The following is a 19,055-nucleotide window of genomic DNA, read 5'->3' as shown; positions in this document are numbered from 1 at the left end:
CTCCTTGGTGCCTTTCCGGATGCTACCGATGCCTTTTCCGAAACCTCCATTGTTTATTACAGCAATAAAGATGTATGTACAATCAACACTATTGAAACATTGCTTAACATTTTATTTAGCGAGGTAAACAGTTAACATTTCAGCTTCACAACACGATTGTTTTCCGCAACTACAAATGATCTGTCTTTATAAGGCATTATGTATTTAAGTAGTTTCACCGCTGACCACTCGTATTTCGGTCTTTTTTTTACCCCGCTCGTCGCCTGTGATGTAGTAACTTGTCACGCAAAATTTCTAATTTGAATAAACATGATCCGCTCACATGATCTGTGATCCGATCTGTGATCCGATCCATGATCCGATCCATGATCCGATCCATGATCCGATCCATGATCCGATCCTTGATCCCACCCCGTCTGATTCGGGTTTTTTCAACGTCCTGTTTTGTCCGATCAGGTCTGATCCGGGTTTTGTCAACACCCGTTGAAAAATGCTACATCCACGCCACAAGTTCCCCTAAAAGAAGGAAATAATAATAAATAATCTTAAGAATCTGTAACAAATCCTTAATACACAACATTTAAAAAGAAAGATTATGAATAAAACTGGCGATAATAAATAATTTTAACTGCTAAAACATTAGAAGCGGGTAGGGACACCCTGCTCAACTAAAAGCTGCGTTATGTTTCTACCACACACTAGATCTGCGCTTGAGCTTACAGCTACATAGAAGATATACTTGACATGTTTCATCACTATCTTCAACTGCAACTCACCGTTTTTTTGAGATAACTAAAACAATCTCTCCACCCATCAAACACTGGCATTGCAGGAGGCTTTCCACCAGCCAGACTAAAGAAAATGCAAAGGAAAAAGCTATTATGAACACTTTCTGAAGTACGACATGTGATACAATCATGTACATGTATGACTGTCTAAAAATTCATTCAGTTCAAACCTAAATAACTCTAAGCATTGTAAATCTAACCTCTTTTTGTTGTGTAACGGGAATCTTTTATTATATAAATATAAATAGCCTGCAAGCAGACTTAAAGAGGCAATAGGTTGACCCACTTGAGGACACGAGTTGGATAAAGTCTCATTCTTTGTTCCTTATCCCTGACGTCATGTCCAATTGTAGATGTCATGCATAAAATTCTCTTTAAAGACTAATTCTTGTACTCAAGGGACAAATATATATTTATTTGTTAACAAACATAAAACACCACTTATCTTTTATTTTTCCCTGAGTATTACACAGTTATTTTATCAAAATAATTTTTTTGTATTATTTTACTGGCTTTGCTCTGAAAGACATTGATTATAAGCTTAATTTTCAAATTTGTGTTCAATATATAAAGTAAAGCTAACCCAACATTATTGACTATCATCATGTGTGAAACCAACACAAATGGGTGGGTCGCAACTCCAGCAGCATACTGCAAACAAACAGAAAACAATATTTATCCTTTAAATTAAATAATTAATAATTCAATTTTATGACAACTTTGCATTCAGATTCAACACCCATCAGTCATATAATATGATTATTTAAAAGTAGCGACGTATCCAAATAATTCAAAACATGCATCTTCTATTATAAGTTTAGTAAGGACTGGTCTTTCAAATAACTGTACATGTAAAGCCCTTATACCAGATAACTTGAGTTAAAACATGACACATTACATAGAACTTATCTTATGAGGGAAAAAGTGGTAAGATCCTTAGCCCAAGTGGATTTTGTTAAATTTGATAATGAATCAATAAGTAGAATAAATCCATACTTTTTCCAAATACTGGTGCTTCTTCTTTGATTCAAAAGGTGATGAAATTTTTTTGGGGCAAATTAAAGATGTCTGTCAGGTATGCTATACCTGGAAAAGTACATCTCTATACACTTGTACTTCTTTACTTCTGCCGACCTGCAAATTTACAAATCGTTTTTCCTTCATTGGCAGCTTTGTCAAGGCATACTGTTACTTAATTATCACATTAACTTGCTGATAAAGCTGAATACAAATAAATGATATTATCTACTGATCTCACAGCATGAATCAAACTAGACAGCTTTAGTCAGTTGGATGATCATGCTACTTGAGAAATTTATTTTTTGTCTTCAAAATCAATAACAAGTGCTTAAGAGATGGACTACAGTTTACCACCTGTTTGTTCATCTTGAATCACAAATCACCATCAAGGTTGTAAATTAAAGCACATGCACATTGCAAGTCTCAGTTTTTTATGATGTAGGCTTCAAGAAATGTTTAAAAGGCGTGTGAATTACTATGTGGAAGGTATAATATCTTTCTTTTGCTTTTCAAATGCCTTTGACCTGCCTTCCAAATGGCAAATTTGGCATGCATGTGAAAAGTTGATGTGAAATACAATGAAGGCATGAAAAACATGTGAAGACTGTGAGTTAATTTTATCATTTTTAAGTACTGGGTTACAGACAAATATGCATCTGGTGAAAAAGTACAAATAAATCATATATATTAATTTTGATTTGATAAGACTTGCCTCACTGTCAATAGCATATTTGCTGACCAAGAAGCAAACTCCTCGATATAACAAAAGGGACAGGACTTCTCCAACAAGACGAGGAATGATACCACTGTTGACAGCAATAGATGACATTTAACAGGACACAAATTAAATACTATTGTTAGGTGATTCCTAGTTGAATTATTTCTCAACCAATAGCCACAAAACTCTTCTTTGCAAAGCCACTATCATTGTTAATAGTTGCTTTTGAATTAAGCAAAGTACTTGCTGAATGAGAAATTTCTAATTTAAAGTAACACTTCTTTTGTTCAAGTTACATTTTGTGCCTGGACCACTTGGTTACATTTGATTGATTTTCAGCCAAGAGGGCAACTACTGCTGATTCAATTTTTCAATTATTCCACTTAGAAAAACTAATGATTATTGCAAGAAACTACATAACAATTCAAATCACAGTCACAAGGGATAAAAAAACATGAAATATAAGTTTTCTTAATTTTAATGCCATAATGAGTCAGTAACAGAACATTCATTTCCTACCTAAAAAATCCACCAAGTCCTTGATTGTTATAGATCTCTTTGACTGATGCACATAGTCCACTGAAAACAGATTTATTAACACACTGGCAATAAGATAAAGATATTTAACATGTACATGTACAAGTCTTGTCCATGGTTGGCACATTCAAGTAATGAAAGGAACATTCAACTTATCATCCTTGTGTGTAGGATATCTTAACTCTTTAACTCCCAGAAGTAACAAACATATAACTTTTCTTTATAATTCCATACATTATCCAGCAAACATGTAATGAGAATATTGAAACTTATCGGGCAGAAGTCGTTATCTTAATCTAACACCAAATTATGTGTTGCAGCTGGAGGGAAGATTTAACAATCACATATCGGGAGTTAAAGGTTAAAACAATAAAAAATTTGCCATTACATCTCCAAATAGTAAGTTGAATTTGAAAAGTGAGTAAATTTTGAGAAAATCTGCCAATTCAAGGAAAAAAGTACTCTTACAATTTAAAAATTGTCAAATGGAGATGAAAATTAATGTGGCAGAATGTGGAAAAAGAACTGACCTGTAAATAGTTTCTTGACCAACAAACTGAACCATCATTCTGACTGAGATCACTTGAAATTAAATTAGAGAGGTGTCATTGGTCAATCAATATCTGCTAAAAACATAATATGATATAAATAAACAAATAAATAAAAAAAAATACAAATTACAGAAATTATAGACTACTTATCAACTTTAATTTTGTTACCTAGAAATTAATAGCCCTAGATGTCTCACCCTCAATTGAAATTCTAGCCATTATGATCTAAGGTACAGTTTTGTTACTTTACCATAAAATGGGTGACTGATAATGATACCACTGCATCTTGCCACAGCCTGTACACAGGTCTCAATAGAAAAAAAATATGTTAGTTTTTTCCTTCAACATAGAGGTAAGTGACCCAGACCAGGCCTTCAGTACTCAACTTTTTTCCAACACATAAATCCACTAGGAGTATGGCTACTTAACCTATGGATATGATCCCAATCCATTGCACAATAAACCCCCATCCGGTATTCCATCACATTTTCCTGACAGTTTACAGGTAACCATTTATAATTATTCCTCCAATACATGTATGCATTGACTAAGAGGTAGCAAAGTGTGTCAGAGTCTGACAGACACCCCTTTGACCTGTTGACCCATAAGAGTGACTAGCATCTAATTTCTCCTTACAATATCACCCTGAATCAAATATCAAGGTCACAAGAATGAAGGAAATGATCACCAACTAAAGAAGCTATTGATTATCAAACAAATTCTCCCATTCAGCACCCTAGCAAATGTACAAAGAACAGTATGGAGATTATGCATACTGATGTTAGGGTGTAAAGAGTTATTCAAAGTTCAAACCCATACCCATACCCATACCCCTCAGTCCAGAGTTTGGTGTACAAACCATTGTGCTAAATAATATATATTCTAAAAAGTCAGATTCCAGCACCCCCATTTAAGCAAGGAGTAAGAGCAAAATTGGTCAAAATACCTCTTCAAAAAACTCTAGCAATTCTTCTCGCCAGCTCTAAAAATTTCAAGAAGAAACAGAGAAAAACAAATTAACATACAGAGCTGTACCATTCAAATCATTGTAATTAAGATAAATTATAACATATTAAAATAAAAAAAAGAAACCCCACCTTATTTTCTGGAGGAACCAGGGGGACAAGGGCATTGTCTTTTTTATCCATAGCCTATTCAATACACAATTCACATAAGACTATATCACAATTGCATGATGTAAGGTAAGAAATTCACATTATGTACTTTGGAAAAATCAAACTACAGAAGGAATGTGGTAAACTAATTATAGTTTAAGTGAATCTATAGTAATACCTGTAGCATTGTATTGTTTACAAGAGTTCCAATCATTGATGAGTAGACCCTAACAACAGTTATAGTGGAACAATTAATGTAATACCAGAAATAAAGTTTCCCAAAAATCATGAAAATTACCTTGGAGATTAGAAGGACTTACACCTCATAAAATTAAGCCAAGAAGAGAGCAGATACTTTAACACACAAAAATAAATCCCACAAAATATTTCTCTACTGATGAGCAAACTTAAAGGTCCTTTTATGTGGAGACATTAAGTGAGGGCACTTTTATTATAGAATATCAACATTCAAATCAACCTATTTACTTTTAACCCACTTTTTTTGGCAGAAATTACACATTATAGAGTTTTTTTTTACTAGAGCCATGAGGCCCATCCAGGTGCAGCTTATCCTGGTTTCCATAGCATGAAGCCAAAAGAAATATTACTACTTCCCCCTGAATGGGATGCTTAAGTCCATCTCAAGGTTACCCCCTGTATTTCATCAGGCTTTCCTGACAATTAACCACCACCTATTTATACTCCTGGGTAAAGAAAGGTACTGTGAGAGTGAATTGTTTTGCCCAGGATCACAACACAATGACCCAGCCAGGTTTTGAATGTGGACTTCTACAACCAGAGCCCAGCGCACTAACCATTAATTAATAAATGTGATTCCTCAGAAAAAGAAACTCATCAAAAAATTTCTTTTAAACTTTCCTTAAATTCTTCCTACCAATGTTTGTTTGGAAAAAAAACATTTCAAAAGAAAGATCACTCAGTGCTTGTGTAAGAGATATGATGAGCCAAATTTATACTCCACAAATGCCTGTACAGGCACTAATCATATGCATCATTTCATTGGTTCAAAATACATTTTGAAGTAGTCGGAGGCAAGGGTTTTAAAGTAAAGCTTGAAAAAAACTTGATAGGTAGAAACAATTTGATGCATAATATATAAAACAATTTGATACATAATTTGTGGAAAAATCATGCAATTTTAGATGAAAAAACATTCCTTGAGTGATTGCTTTAAAGGTCATAACTTTCATCATTGAGTAATGGGCCTTTTGTATGGTTTTAACCATCTTTTTTTCCCTTCAAGGATTTCCTTTTTAATTTCTCTAATTAAAAGGGGATAATTTATTCACCAAAATTCTGCAACAAAAAATATGTCACCATGCTAGTTTAAGAGCTAAAGACAAGACAGCCTCTTTAGCTGGTCCATTTATTGAAAAACAATATCATTATCTTGGAATTCCCCTGATGACATGACTTTATTACACAGGATGGGATGTGCAGTGCCTGAGGAATCACTTTAAAACACTAGGTGTCTTAATTACTAGAAACCAATCCCATACAAACAAGTTAAAATGACTTGATGGTTTTGCTTAGTAACAAGGACTGAGGCCTCCTGTCATTACAGTATTTAACCTGTAACATTTTTATTTCTGATCTCTTGCTGATTAATCAACAAGGTTTCTCACCAAGACAAAAGTTACAACCTCTGGAAACCAAAGCATATATAGTTTACCTTGGCAACAATCCTCTGTAGAGTCCATGCCATCCATTTATCTTCTTTACATGACATGCTGCAGGATAAGGAGGTAAAAAACAAAGAAACCTGAACAAATAGGTTACTTTTCTTGATTACCATGAGTATCTTGGTGTTTATTTTTTTTTTCAACAATAGCTCTAGAGTGCCTTTGCACTCTGTATAAATACATTTTATCAACTAGAAATTGTGTTGTCATCTTCACATGCTGATCAAAAAAGTATAAATCTATATTACAGAAACTGTCCATCATGATTGTTTTCAAGACAATGCAAAGGACAAATGTAAGTCATTTGCCAGAAAACTAATCTGAATTTAGTTATAATGCTTTTTCACTGTAGCCACATAACCAAATACAATAAGTGATCAGAAAATGGCTTATCAGAAATTAAAATAAGAATCACATGGAGCCAAATCAGAACTTGAAGTGAAAAAAGCACAGCTGGAAGTGTGGGAAAATACATGTGAGAAAGTTGAAATTTAAGTTCCAGTTTTGCATCTGATTTGTTGAGAGGGTGGCAGGGGTTTTTCAGACCAACCACCAGGAAAGTAAAAAAAAGACAATCCCAGTTTGCTTCCAACATCTGATTCATAACTACTCTATTTGATTCCTTTGAGTGCAAACACAAGGCAAGCCATGTATCAATCTCCTCAAAGCTTACATTTAAGTAGTTTTTTATGTACTGTTAATACTGTGCTGTATTTTTTAAATATGTCTTTTAATGAATTAGTGTGAAGAAATAATGAATAATAATCTTCTTAAATTCCTTACCATACTGATAAAATGTTGTGAACTCAGTTGGAGAAAAAGGTTCATGTCCAACCTTAACACAAATTTAAAATAATTTCATTTTAAACACTCCGTGACTAAAAGTATCAGGTGAAATATAATTCAGGTGATCAGTTAAAATAACCTGTGGAGATAGCTTTCCAGTTACAATGCCTTGCCACCCAAGTTCTAAGCCTCCTCTAATTAAACCTTTAACTCCCATAAGTGACCAAGACAGAATTTCTCCTTACAGTATCAATACAATATCAAGCAGAAAAGCAATGAGAATAGAGAAAAGTATCAGTTACATGTAGAGGAATATTAGTTGATTCAATACCAAACTCTCAAAACTAACTTAATGAGATTTGTGAAAAAAAAAGGAAATGATTGCCAAACTAAGAAGTTTTACATGTTAAATGAATTCTCCATGTCAGGACCAAAGGAAATGTATAAAGAAGGGTATGGAGAATATGGATTCTGATGTTAGAGTGTAAAGGGTAATAAAGTTCAGTATTTGAGAAGATCATCAGGTTTGCCAAAATACTAATCTAATATCTGAAAATAAGTCAGCCTCTGCTGATCTGATGTTGAGCACCAAACCAAACAAACCTGCCACATTTTACTGATTAAAACAATGCTCTAATTCATTTGTAAGGCTAAGACCACGAGTGGTGTAATATCTGACCTGAGTTACCTTCAGCTGTGGCTGCGAGACCTTACTGATTCAAAATGAAGACCACCAGAGGAGTAGACTTCTCCTTGTTATCAACAAACTCCAGCTGTTCTTTTTGCTATGATCATGTTGATCACATTACTATGCACTCTACTACCCTCACTACCCCTCCCCCCCCTCAACTTAATGGAACCCATTATATTGGGATAAAGCAACCACTCCCTCACTTCGAATTTATACGTATTTTACCCCTGATGATATTTTCAGAGCAAGTAAGAAGAGAGAGTTTTGTTTTTAGTTTATAGAGGAAGTTTTGTCTCCTGTGGACATTTTTCCTCATCTAGCCTTAAGTTCAGTGAACATCTATCGGCCCAATGCATTTGTTCCCTCTCATGAATATTTAAATATTGGTGTGGAAAGAAGCCAATATACTACTTTTGTACCAAAAAATTCCCTGTTAAAATGAAGGAAGGAGGTTCCACAGGATAGAAATATGAATACTGAGAGATGTCATGCAAACATTAAGTTGAGCTTTGGGTGCCAGTGTCACAGCAGATATGGACCCCCCCGATGCAGATTTGGACCCAAACTTTCCTTTTAGCATCATTTGTATCACATTTGGTACCTTATTCTATGTGCAAGCTTTTTGTCTATGTTCTTTTCAATCGCAACACAAAATTCTTCCATAGAGATAAAAATAATTAGCCATTTTATTCCAATTCTACTGCATTCATTATAGCGAGTTGTACAGTATATGCAAGAATTAAATGCAACCAAACTACAGCATTTGAACTATTCAAATTGTTGCAATAAATCCTTGCTTCTTCTGATGTGAATCAACATTGATACGAATGGTCATAACAATAGTGGAGAGTATTGCATCCAGTCTAAAAAATAACTTCGTCTGATTTTCGTATTATAAATAACATATTTAAACAGTTTCAGAACAAGAACGAAGTAACTACTCTTACTACAAGTCGTTCGTAAAGCCTATATTGTAGGTTATTGAACATCCACTCGACCGAACACTAACTAGACTAAAAAACCTAAAAGGATTGTTAGTTTAACTTATTTTCAATCATTAGGAATACAACAAGTAACACAAACACAACTGGTTGTAAATTTTAGTGCGCGTTCTCGGCTAACGAAAAGTTGAAAAACTTAATGTAACAGTAATGGGTGGAGCAGCAGAATTTCGTTGTAGGATGCGAACAGTGGATTCCCGATTTTTCGAGTCTCCATGGGAAATGAAATCAGTTGGAGTAATTAGGTTGACTGGGGAAAGGGGAACGACTTTTGGTTCGAGTTATCGAGGGTTACGATCGACAAATCGAGGACCCAAGCAATTGGGATTCCACTGAAGTTTCACAATTAGTGTTAGCATATCTATCATTTCATATTTCCCACCTTTTTCGAGAGAATAACAAAAATCAAACGTTTTCAAGTTTCACGGCTCGTTTTTATACCAGAGTTAAGCCATTTCATTCTCGTTAACGAAAATCCTAGATTGTGACGGCATGCTGAGAAGAGGGTAACATAAATACGCATGTTTTGAATTAAAACAAACTTTAATATACTCTGCAACGTAAAGTATTATCTATTGCTAATAGAATGTTAAGATGATGTTTTCACACTGTTTTGTTGAGGGAAGGGGGTCTAAATCCGCCAGCGGATTTGGACCGGAGGGTAAATATCCGCTTGGACACCGGTAAAGTATCAAAGTAAAATATCACTGTGTCATTTGACATTTATAATCCATTACCTGCACCAGAAGTCGAACACATGTTAGTGGCTGAGCTGCTGCGGTCATAATAGCGTTGAAAACGAAAGTAGCTGTTGTGCCTTCGTTACCCAAGAGATCTTCCAGGCTTTGCCCACTTCTCCCACGTGCAGCCGCCATGTTGAGTTGCTCGTCAGAATGAGGCTAGGCTTTATAGTCATCCAGCGTCGATAAAATCTGGATCGGATCGGATCGGATCGGATCACGGATCAGTTCACGGACCGTATTATAGATCAGATCACGGACCGGATCACGGATCAGAGCAAGGGTCGGATCACGGATCAGATCAAGGATCGGATCACGGACCGGATCATGGATCATGAATCGGATCATGTCAATTGAAATTAGAAATTTTGCGTGACATGCCAAAATGAAGTCTGCGTGACATAATGGAGTGCAGGCCCCACTAGGAGTTTTCTTTTTTTTTTTGCCCAAACACCCGATGTAGTCACTTTCACGACTGTGTCGAGGAGTGTTGTAAGTTGGTAAGTGAGTAAGCTAATCAGGAAGCATCATGACTCGCACAATTCTAGCTTGGTTACAATAATTTCAAAGTACGTTTGAACCAGGGAAGGTATGTTCCTCCACTTTCCCGCTGGTTATCTCGGTTTAAGAACCTGTGACACATTTTCTGTTTTGTCAGTGTTATTTTCCTAAGCTGCTTAGTGATCTGGCTTCCCCGTTTTCTAACAGGTTCCTGCATCAACGATGAGTTTGAAGCTAACATTATTAATTATAAAATAACATCACACCAACTGTGCATTCTTAAAAGTAAAAGAGCCTTGTGAGTTCAATGGAAGCTTATGTAGCTGTAAGATTGCTCTTAACCTGCATTTTGTTATAAAGCAAAAGTGCAAGTCTTACCAGGCTAGGTGTAAACACATCTTTCTAATCCAAGTATCGGTAAACTTCTCCATTTCGTCCCCGCCAAATAGAGCATTTCATTAACTAATATTGATCAGAAAAAAACAAAATTCGTCCGAACGCCCTAAATAAAAAACAAACCTTAATAAAATGAGTAATCAGAGCCCCTGCAATTTCCAGACATGCACGCGTTGTCCACACGGTTTTCGAAAAAAACCCGGGACATTGAAAAACGTTAAGTCCCCCGGGGCGAAATTGCGTTCAAAATGGCGACTGAACGCGGACGATTTTTTTAGTCTTGACGGAATTGAAATTAATTTTTGCGACGAGAAAAATTCTCAAAAAGCTTCAATTAAAGTGCTCAGTAGAAAACTCAATTTGCCCGCCGGCGATCAATCTGAACATACCGACGAGCACGGCTGTTTACAACATGGACAAATTTTTTTGATAAAAAGTGAGCCTTTGATTTGAATGGACAGGAAAATAATTCATATTTGAATCAGTTTTACATAATTTTTTTTTTAACTGAGCCGAGAAAGGAGCTGATAGTCGTTGTTAAAATTATTTCTACTATTTCTATCGTATATCATTTCAAGAATTAAAAAAATATATATATTATTAAAGGCTCAAATATCGTCTGAGAGACTTTTCGAGCCACTTTGTTCCGCCAGGTTATCGTTTTTAAAATGTGCAGGGTATTTCAGTTACTAAATGGACAAATAAGATATGGTGAATCTATGAAGTTCTGGCGCTACTATCAACTGAGCTAAGAGGCCACATTTTGGGAGCAGGGTACATTTTGGTGCATTCGTCGTTCTCGTAGAGGAATCTGAAAGCTTTTGATCCGTTGTTTACTTGATTTCTGTCGTTGCTCCTTCCTGAATTCCTTTGAAGCTCAGAGCTTTTTCGTTACTCGGGGAAGACTAATACTGGCATCCCACCAGTTAATTTCCCTGTGGAAGTGCCAGCGTAAATCATCGATTTTCTTTTTCATGCATGTCACAGATAAAAGGCCTGAATGATATGTGATTATTTTCAGTACAGACATAGGATGACAGAAGCCGATTGAAAGCGCGGATTAAGGTAATCAATAATCACAGACTTAAGAGGTTCTTGATCAATAAACAAACTCTCTTTGTGAGTTACAGGAAATGCATTGAGAACAGTGTGGAGAATAAGAATTTTAATGTAAGGGTGTAAAAGGGTAATATAGGTAGCAAGTACTTCTGGTACAGGGAGCAGGGGAGTTGCATTTGACTTTACCACACAGCTGCAGCGCATCTTGATCGTGTTGATCAACCGTCATTACCCGCGTGTATTGAAATCCACACGCTTTTCAGTGGCTTTCACGTCTTGAAAGCAAAGCTTAAAAATTTTCTGGTAATAAAATCATGACATTCGAAAATGAAACCAGAAATTCTGGTTTCCGTTTCCTGCTCTGTTTTCTTCAAATGACATGCAATCTCCATATAACTGCCTGTCTGTACAAGAACACTGTGCATGTTACATGTTCATTTTAGAGACAATTACGTTTTCATCTAGAATCAGCTGCTAGAGAAAGTTTGATCGCGGATATATTTTTCCAAGCATTTTTTCTTTGAGATTGAGGTAAGAATTTAGTTGTAGTACATTGATTTTAGCGTTATCCAACACACAAGTTAAATATGTTGGAACACAAATAGACAAATCGACGACCATACGTACAAATTCGGGTGCCCAATTTAAAGTTGTTCTTTATCCTACTCACCATGGCGAACGAGACGGTCGCAAGTTAGAGCGCTACTGGGAAACTGTTGGAAGTCGAAGATTCATTATTCTGAAGCTAAGGACTACATGTTCAGTCTCAGCGGGTCCAACAAAATATTTTGATATCTATCCTGATTATTTTCCTTGTTGGTTTAGGTTAATCAACAATTAAAGGACACATTTAAAATTTTCCCGAAGGTTTTTTGACTGTGACATGTTCTCCTCTTTTACCTTTTCATTCAGAATCGTTTTCAAACGAATATCAGTGACACAAAGCAAACCGGTTTGGTTCTGTTTTATTCTTAGTTATGGCTGAAGATAAAGTTTTGCAATCGAAAGAAGAACTAGGTCTGAAGAGCGAGAGTTTCTCAGGTGAGAGAAAACATATTTCAAAAAATTGCAGCATGCACTTGGTGGAAAGACGGACAAATAGATTTAATTTTTAACGAGAATAAAAATGAATTCCTATCACGGCGTTGCCATCAACAAATGGAAGAGAAATTACAGGTTTCACACCTTGCGGACCTAACCGCTTGTTTTGCTACGATGTTAGAGGTAGTACGCGCAGGCTATCCACTGAACTTTAGAACCAGCCGACACCTTCGCGGCTTTTTTTTATGAAAAAACGGTCGTGGTGAAAATTATCTGTGGTCAACGGTACTGACTTCTCTGACGATAAACTAAGCGGCCATTATGTTAATTTTGATAGTATTAACGCAGAAAGATATATTTGCGTGCTAGTATTGTCTTTGTTTGTTTGTTTTTTTTTGGTTTTGTTTGGTTTTTAATTTGAAATTACGGCGCGCAATGTACATCACATAAAAACCAACTGGTAAATAAATCTGCCTTGACACCGTACGGAATTTCTTCGCTTATATAACCCTTTAACTCCCATGAGTGACCAAGACAGAATTTCTCCTTACAATATCAATACAACATCAAGCAGAAAAGTGATGAGAATAAAGTAAAATATCAATGAGGGGATTAAAGCTTGATTCAATACCAAATACTCTAAACTAACATCACAAGAACTGTATGGCAGACAGTAAGGAGAATTACCAATGAGATCTTGGGGGTTAAGTGTTAATTATCCGATGCATTTGGAAAGCGTACCATTCATTTTAAATTAGTTTTACCCATCTTCATGAAAATTATAAACAGCAACTACCGATGAGGTTTCATCATCGAGAGTTCCAAACTCAGTCAGGAAAAAAAAACCATGAAACAAACAAATAAAAATATTGGACTTAACCAGTATTAGTTTTGCAAACTTTATGGGCTGCATTAAAAAGCTTTGATTCATGAAATGGAACTTTCAACAGTAACGTCACAATTTTCGTTTTAAATTTCTTTCGAATTTTGAGAATGTCTTTTGATCTCCTAGTAACTTTTCACGGTAATTCTGTTGTTGTCGTGTGTTGTTCTCTATTTACTCCCTGTTTCACTTGAAGTTAAAGTAACCACCTAAAATCCGTATCGTCCTCTTCAATTAAAGTGGTTTACCAAGTTCCAGGGTAATTTAGTATTATCAACCGAGTTGATAACTACGGTGGCTAATTTACGTTATCAACTCGGTTGATAATACTAAATTACCCTGTTATACTCTCCCACCGACGCAGCGCCACAGTTTCTTTAAAAAGTTACCCCCTTTATTCATTTAGCAAATTCCAAATCGATTTAAATTTTCAGCGACATGTAAAGAATGTGAGATAAACGAACGACAGATTATATTTCCAGAGGAGTCCGCGATAATAATAATAATAATAATGGTAAAATTAAATAAACCAACAACGGTTGGTGACTCTCGAATTAAAAAAAAAACAGGTCTGAAAATCCAAATTTGAGTTGCCAAAACAGTGTGTGCCTTGAGGAACGCGTCGAAGATAATAATAGTACCTAGTCCGCAACATTTTAGACCTTCAGATCATCTTCGTTTTTCGAGCCGAAAGAGTCTTGAAGCAGTCGCATTCACAGTTTCATTTGCAGAAGAGTCACGCTAACACTGAGGTGACTTCTATTTTAGGTATGTCAGAAAGTAGCGTCCCGGAAGTCCAAGAAAAACTGGATTTGGTTGACGAGCTTTCTTCAGGTAAGGGAAAAAAACAGCAAATAAATTGCGCCTCTCAAGTTTTCAAGATTTTTAAGAAGGAAAGTGACCTGGAACAAGAAGCGTATGAAAATAAACAAACAACTGATCATTGAATATGAAGCAAAAAGAAACAATCAAACCGCAGTAAGCGAGTCGAGTTAGTGTACTTTACACTCTGAACTCAGAATGAAAAAATTATTCTGCTTGGTATCCCTAGACATAGAGAAATGTCAAGTTGTATTCAAGAAGGAGTCTGATGTCGCTGGTTACAAATCAACAGGTACAAGTAGAAAGCGTGAGTTGAATGTATACGACGCTATATCATAGATAATTTTTTTCTGATAAATTTCGCGAAATTAGTGAGGGTTTCTTAACAACTGTAGAAATAATATGCATTTGAACTGGCCACATCGTGAGACAAATGATTATACTTCAGGGCATTCACCATAATGAATGATGAATTACTTCTACCTTTTTCACGGTATGAACAAAACAATCAAACTAACTGTTCTAAAAATAGTTCAGCAAGCTTTTTTTATTAATTAAAACGAAAAATTTATAGTCTTGTCGCGTTAGGAAATTATTTTTCGCACTTTTTCAATAATAACAAGTTGTCAACTAAGCGTTCAAAGAGCAAAGTAGACTTCACTAACACTTGTGTTTTCATCTATCTATCCATCTATCTATCTATCTATCTATCTATCTATCTATCTATTTCTTGAAAAGTATACAAGTCTAATGTTAAGAGAGCAGCAGAACTTGACACTGTCTAGTTTTGAACAGCAAAATACCTTGGACTGGTGCATCAAAAACTTTGCGACGCAAAGAAGTCAGTAGACCGTCAGAAATGGGCTGAAAGGACTAAGTTAGTTTTGTAAATTCAATATTTGTACGAAAATTCGAAGAAGAATTATTTGGTAAGCTCCAAATAGCAAAAACGAGTTAAGGAAAATTTTTAAATTCTAAGTTTTTCAGTCTGTTCATTATTTCAGTATTAAAATGGAAACGTCCAGGGAAAAACCCACAAATATCTTAAAGAACCAAGAAAACAAAAATTTTCCGAATTTTCTTTACAAATGACTTTACATTATAACATTTTTTGTTATTTTAAGTTACCAAAGAAGCAAAAGTTGAAGCAGCCGATGGAAAACAAGACCATCTTGACCAAAGTTCATCAGGTAAAGGAGAAAAAGAACAATTCGATGTCTGTTAGGTTTTTGGTTTGGATTTTTATACTATACCTCACATCAGAGGTTTGTCCTTATGATGGACAACTACTTAATTATCTTGTTAGTCCAACAATCAAGTTTTCTGTAAAAGACCACACACAATAAACTGGAGTAACACCACCTAGGACGTCCTGAGACCGATATCTTATGTCTAACAATGATAACGATAATAATTGATAATAGTTAATGATAACAGTGACGAAGATGATGATGACGATGATGACGACAACAGTACCGATAATGACAGTGACAGTAATAATAATCATCATAATGATAATAATGACGACGATATGATGGTGATGACGATCACTAAAGCCACCTCTCTTGTTACTTTTAGACGAGGAGAAAGGTGAAGATTTATCAGCAGGAAAAGTAAAGGAGTCAGAGATTGGCACTTCAACAGGTACAGAATTGAACAATGAGCATAGTATAGAAGGATACTGTAATTATATGGATGCCGGTTTGAATAAATGCTTGTTTGAGTCAGTACTCAGTCACATCTGGTTTAATGCTTTAATGCTTGAGAACTCAACAAAAGCAAAAGTAACTAAACAAAACTAAGGCCAAAATGTAGATTAGACGCTGTAAGCGAGGTCGGGTGTTTCCATTTTACCAGTTCAGTATCCTTCCGCACTAACCTGATTTTGAAACATTTTCCGAATCACAACCCAAGCTAAATGATTCATTTCTATGTATTGGACTCGTCAGGAGATAAAATTTCAGGAATCCAAGTAAATCTGGATTTTGGTGATGAGCTTTCTTCAGGTGAGAGGAACAAAGAAAAGAGAGTAGAGAGCAATAAATTAAGTCAGTGTGCATTGAGTGCAACAAACGCTATGAAAAAAACATTGAAATAAACAAACAATAGATCACATTAACTACAAGTGTTCTTAGTTCTTTCTTCATACAATTCAAGGCCAAATTGCAATGACGAGGGAATCAGATGGCAATGATAACAAATTAATAATTAATATCTTCGATGAGATACAACTTTTTATTATAATTTCAGGGGCAGACAAAAGTGACACTACCTCAAGTGATAACGGTGTGGATTTTAATGCTTCTTTGTCCGTAGCAGGTAAGTTGGACTGACTTGGGTTAAAATCAAACATATTCATAATAGGAATATATCTCTAATGGACTTCATGTAATCAATGGTTACATGACCCTGGTGGTCGTGGGAAAAGTAAACAGAATCTAAGATACTGAAAAACATAAATAGTAGCCATAATATGATGATGTTGATGACCGTGAAGACAGTGATGACGATCATTCAAACCCCTTTTTTTAGGGAATTTTCGACTTGAGGAAATTTTAGGTTTCATCATTTGAAAAAATAAAAGATTTAGCGATCGGCAGTTCCGCAAGTACAGAACAAAACTGTAAATAGTATAGAAATATATTGTAATCTTAAGTCTGGTTTATTAATTAAATTTTGGTTTGAAATGAATTAATAGGCAGCCACATCTAATTCAATGATGTAATGCTTGATAACTCAGCAGTTAAGTAACAATCATGGACAAACAGGGGTGAAGAGGGTGCAATTATTATTCTTGATCATATTTGACGTTGTATAAAGTAGGGAGGTTAATTTCTATAAATATATTATTCTTCATTGTTTAAAAGAAAAGTCCAAAGCACAACCCAATATGTTTGATTCTTTTCTAATTCTTAGCTACTTCGGAAGGAAAAGATTCAGCAAACCAAGAAAAGGTGAATTTGGAGGATGAGCTTTTATCAGGTGAGAGAGATAAAACAGTAAATTAATTGTACAAGTTTGTGAGTGAAAAAAGACCTATGAAAATAATTGAAACACAAACAACTGAATCATTACGGCTAAATGTTTCCTTTACTTAAGTCAGCTTTTCGAATATTGAAGAGGAACTGATCACTTTTTGAGGGTCAATATTTAGGATAGAATAAGGAAGAAATTATTTTTTAACCTAAACCGGCACGATAACCATGCGTTTTACATTTTTCACTTTCCAATTGAAACTGATTTGGGTCTTAGATATTTTTACACTTGGGGGAAAAACCTTGCATATATTAGGAGATGGAGAAAACAAAAGTTGTAAAAAATCATGAGTATTATCACTTATAAATGTATTGGTATTTTAGTTAGTCAACAGGCCTCCTCAACAGCAGCTGTTGGAAGCCTGGACTTTGCTGATAAAGGTTTATCAGGTGAGAAAAAGAAACAAGCATCTTTAGATTTCTTTTTAGAATTAACAATAACAAGACAACTAGTACTGAAATTTTGTCAACTATTAACTGAGTTGATAGTGAATCAGAGCCATTGGCTCTGACGATGGGCTAATGCTCGAAATTTCAGCTTTAAACACTTTACGGTTGCTAATTTACGTTATCAACTCAGTTAATGACTCTGTTATACTCTCCCAACGACGCAGCCCCACAGGTTTTTTAGAAACTTATCCCCTTTATTATTTTGTCAACTATGATGAGCAAAGTGAATATTCTTGGTATCTCGACAGTCTAACAGACCAGTTATCAGGTAATTTAGTGTTAACAACTGGGTTGAAAACGTAAATTAGCCACCGTAAAGGGTAAAAAAGCTGACGTTTCGAGCGTTAGCCCTTCGTCAGAGCGATTAGAGGAATTGTGGGTTGTGTGTGGATTTATATGTAGAAAGTGGAGCTACGCCATTGGTGGGAATATGGTGACGAGAAAACAGGAATAAATTAGTTGAATGAAAAGCGCTCGTTGATTCCGTGGGGATTAAGGGTGCCGATTTGGAATATAAATTTTTGTTCTAGTGTTTGACGGCTTTCCGAACTGCCTAGATGTAAGGAAAGGCCGCAAACTGCCATATGCTGTTTAGAATGATAAAGAAGATTTAAGTGTCTAGCGACTGGTTTGGATGCGTCCTTGTCATTTCTTTCCACATCGCGAAGGTCTTCTCGGAATCGGTCACCCAGTCGTCTTCCTGTTTCGCCGATGTATAACTTATTGCAATAAGTGCAAGTTTTGCAGTAAATAACATTAGCGGAGGTACACGTAAAGTGATCAATGATCTTAATGGATCTTTTGGGTCCCTATATTTTCTCTACGTTATGAATGAAAGGACAAGTTTTGCATCGTGAGCGAGCGCATTTAAAAGTTCCAGATTGGTCATTGGTTTGAAATGAACTCCTGACTAAAAAGTTGCCTATGTTTTTGTCACGTTTGAATGAAATAAGTGGGGGTTGCGAAAAGATAGTGTCAGTCTCTGAATCGTTTTGGAGTAGTTTAAAATTTTTAAGAATGATGATTGATCATGAATGATGAATGATCAATCATCATTCTAAATTCTATAGCACTAAATTACCTGCTATACTCTCCCACCGACGCAGCACCACAGTTTCTTTAGAAACTTACCCCTTTATTCAGACCAGTTATCAATCGCATTATCACAAGTTTAGTCCATGAGTTGCCTCCTTGATCAGTTGATGACACAAAAACGAG

The 19,055-nt window shown here is 35.5% G+C and overlaps 2 protein-coding genes across 7 annotated transcripts in view; one reads left to right on the top strand and one right to left on the bottom strand.

Moving 5' to 3' along the window:
• Positions 1-91: 91 nt before the first annotated feature.
• LOC149041665 (mitochondrial carrier homolog 2-like) lies at positions 92-9,806 on the bottom strand. 6 transcript variants are annotated; one of them, XM_089213835.1, is made up of 14 exons: positions 9,648-9,806; positions 7,216-7,267; positions 6,423-6,480; positions 4,908-4,956; positions 4,712-4,765; positions 4,561-4,596; positions 3,865-3,922; positions 3,594-3,645; positions 3,046-3,105; positions 2,521-2,614; positions 1,875-1,922; positions 1,372-1,439; positions 777-852; positions 92-516 (listed from the first exon to the last, which is right to left on the bottom strand). In XM_089213835.1, the coding sequence occupies exons 1-14, from the start codon at positions 9,783-9,785 to the stop codon at positions 319-321; spliced, it is 1,041 nt and encodes a 346-aa protein (XP_089069961.1). In that variant the 5' UTR covers positions 9,786-9,806; the 3' UTR covers positions 92-318. The 6 variants fall into 6 exon arrangements, with proteins under 6 accessions (XP_089069961.1, XP_089069966.1, XP_089069962.1 ...); XM_089213840.1 differs by having other exon boundaries at positions 4,908-6,204; positions 9,648-9,800; XM_089213836.1 differs by lacking the exon at positions 1,875-1,922.
• Positions 9,807-12,583: 2,777 nt separating this feature from the next.
• LOC113666146 (uncharacterized) overlaps positions 12,584-19,055 on the top strand; it is a 39,903-nt gene continuing 33,431 nt past the window's right edge. The window contains exons 1-8 of the mRNA XM_089180908.1: positions 12,584-12,647; positions 14,299-14,364; positions 14,582-14,644; positions 15,477-15,542; positions 15,931-15,996; positions 16,603-16,671; positions 17,269-17,334; positions 17,712-17,777. Of these exons, the coding sequence (XP_089037034.1) occupies positions 12,584-12,647; positions 14,299-14,364; positions 14,582-14,644; positions 15,477-15,542; positions 15,931-15,996; positions 16,603-16,671; positions 17,269-17,334; positions 17,712-17,777 (526 nt within the window). The remainder of the gene's footprint in view (positions 12,648-14,298; positions 14,365-14,581; positions 14,645-15,476; positions 15,543-15,930; positions 15,997-16,602; positions 16,672-17,268; positions 17,335-17,711; positions 17,778-19,055) is intronic.

The sequence above is a fragment of the Pocillopora damicornis genome, chromosome 8 (assembly GCF_964200805.1).
Source record: "Pocillopora damicornis chromosome 8, jaPocDami1.2, whole genome shotgun sequence".
NCBI lineage: Eukaryota > Metazoa > Cnidaria > Anthozoa > Scleractinia > Pocilloporidae > Pocillopora > Pocillopora damicornis.
This window is presented reverse-complemented; position numbering and strand designations above follow the sequence as displayed.

What these genes read in the sequence shown, in the direction of transcription:
- LOC149041665 (XM_089213835.1), bottom strand. Translation starts at nt 9,785, where the DNA reads ATGGCGGCTGCACGTGGGAGAAGTGGGCAAAGCCTGGAAGATCTCTTG. An exon ending in GTGTTCGACTTCTGGTGCAG is followed by an intron (nt 7,268 to 9,647) that starts GTAATGGATTAT and finishes ATTTGTGTTAAG; the next exon opens with GTTGGACATGAACCTTTTTC. An exon ending in GGTCAAGAAACTATTTACAG is followed by an intron (nt 3,106 to 3,593) that starts GTCAGTTCTTTT and finishes ATCTGTTTTCAG; the next exon opens with TGGACTATGTGCATCAGTCA.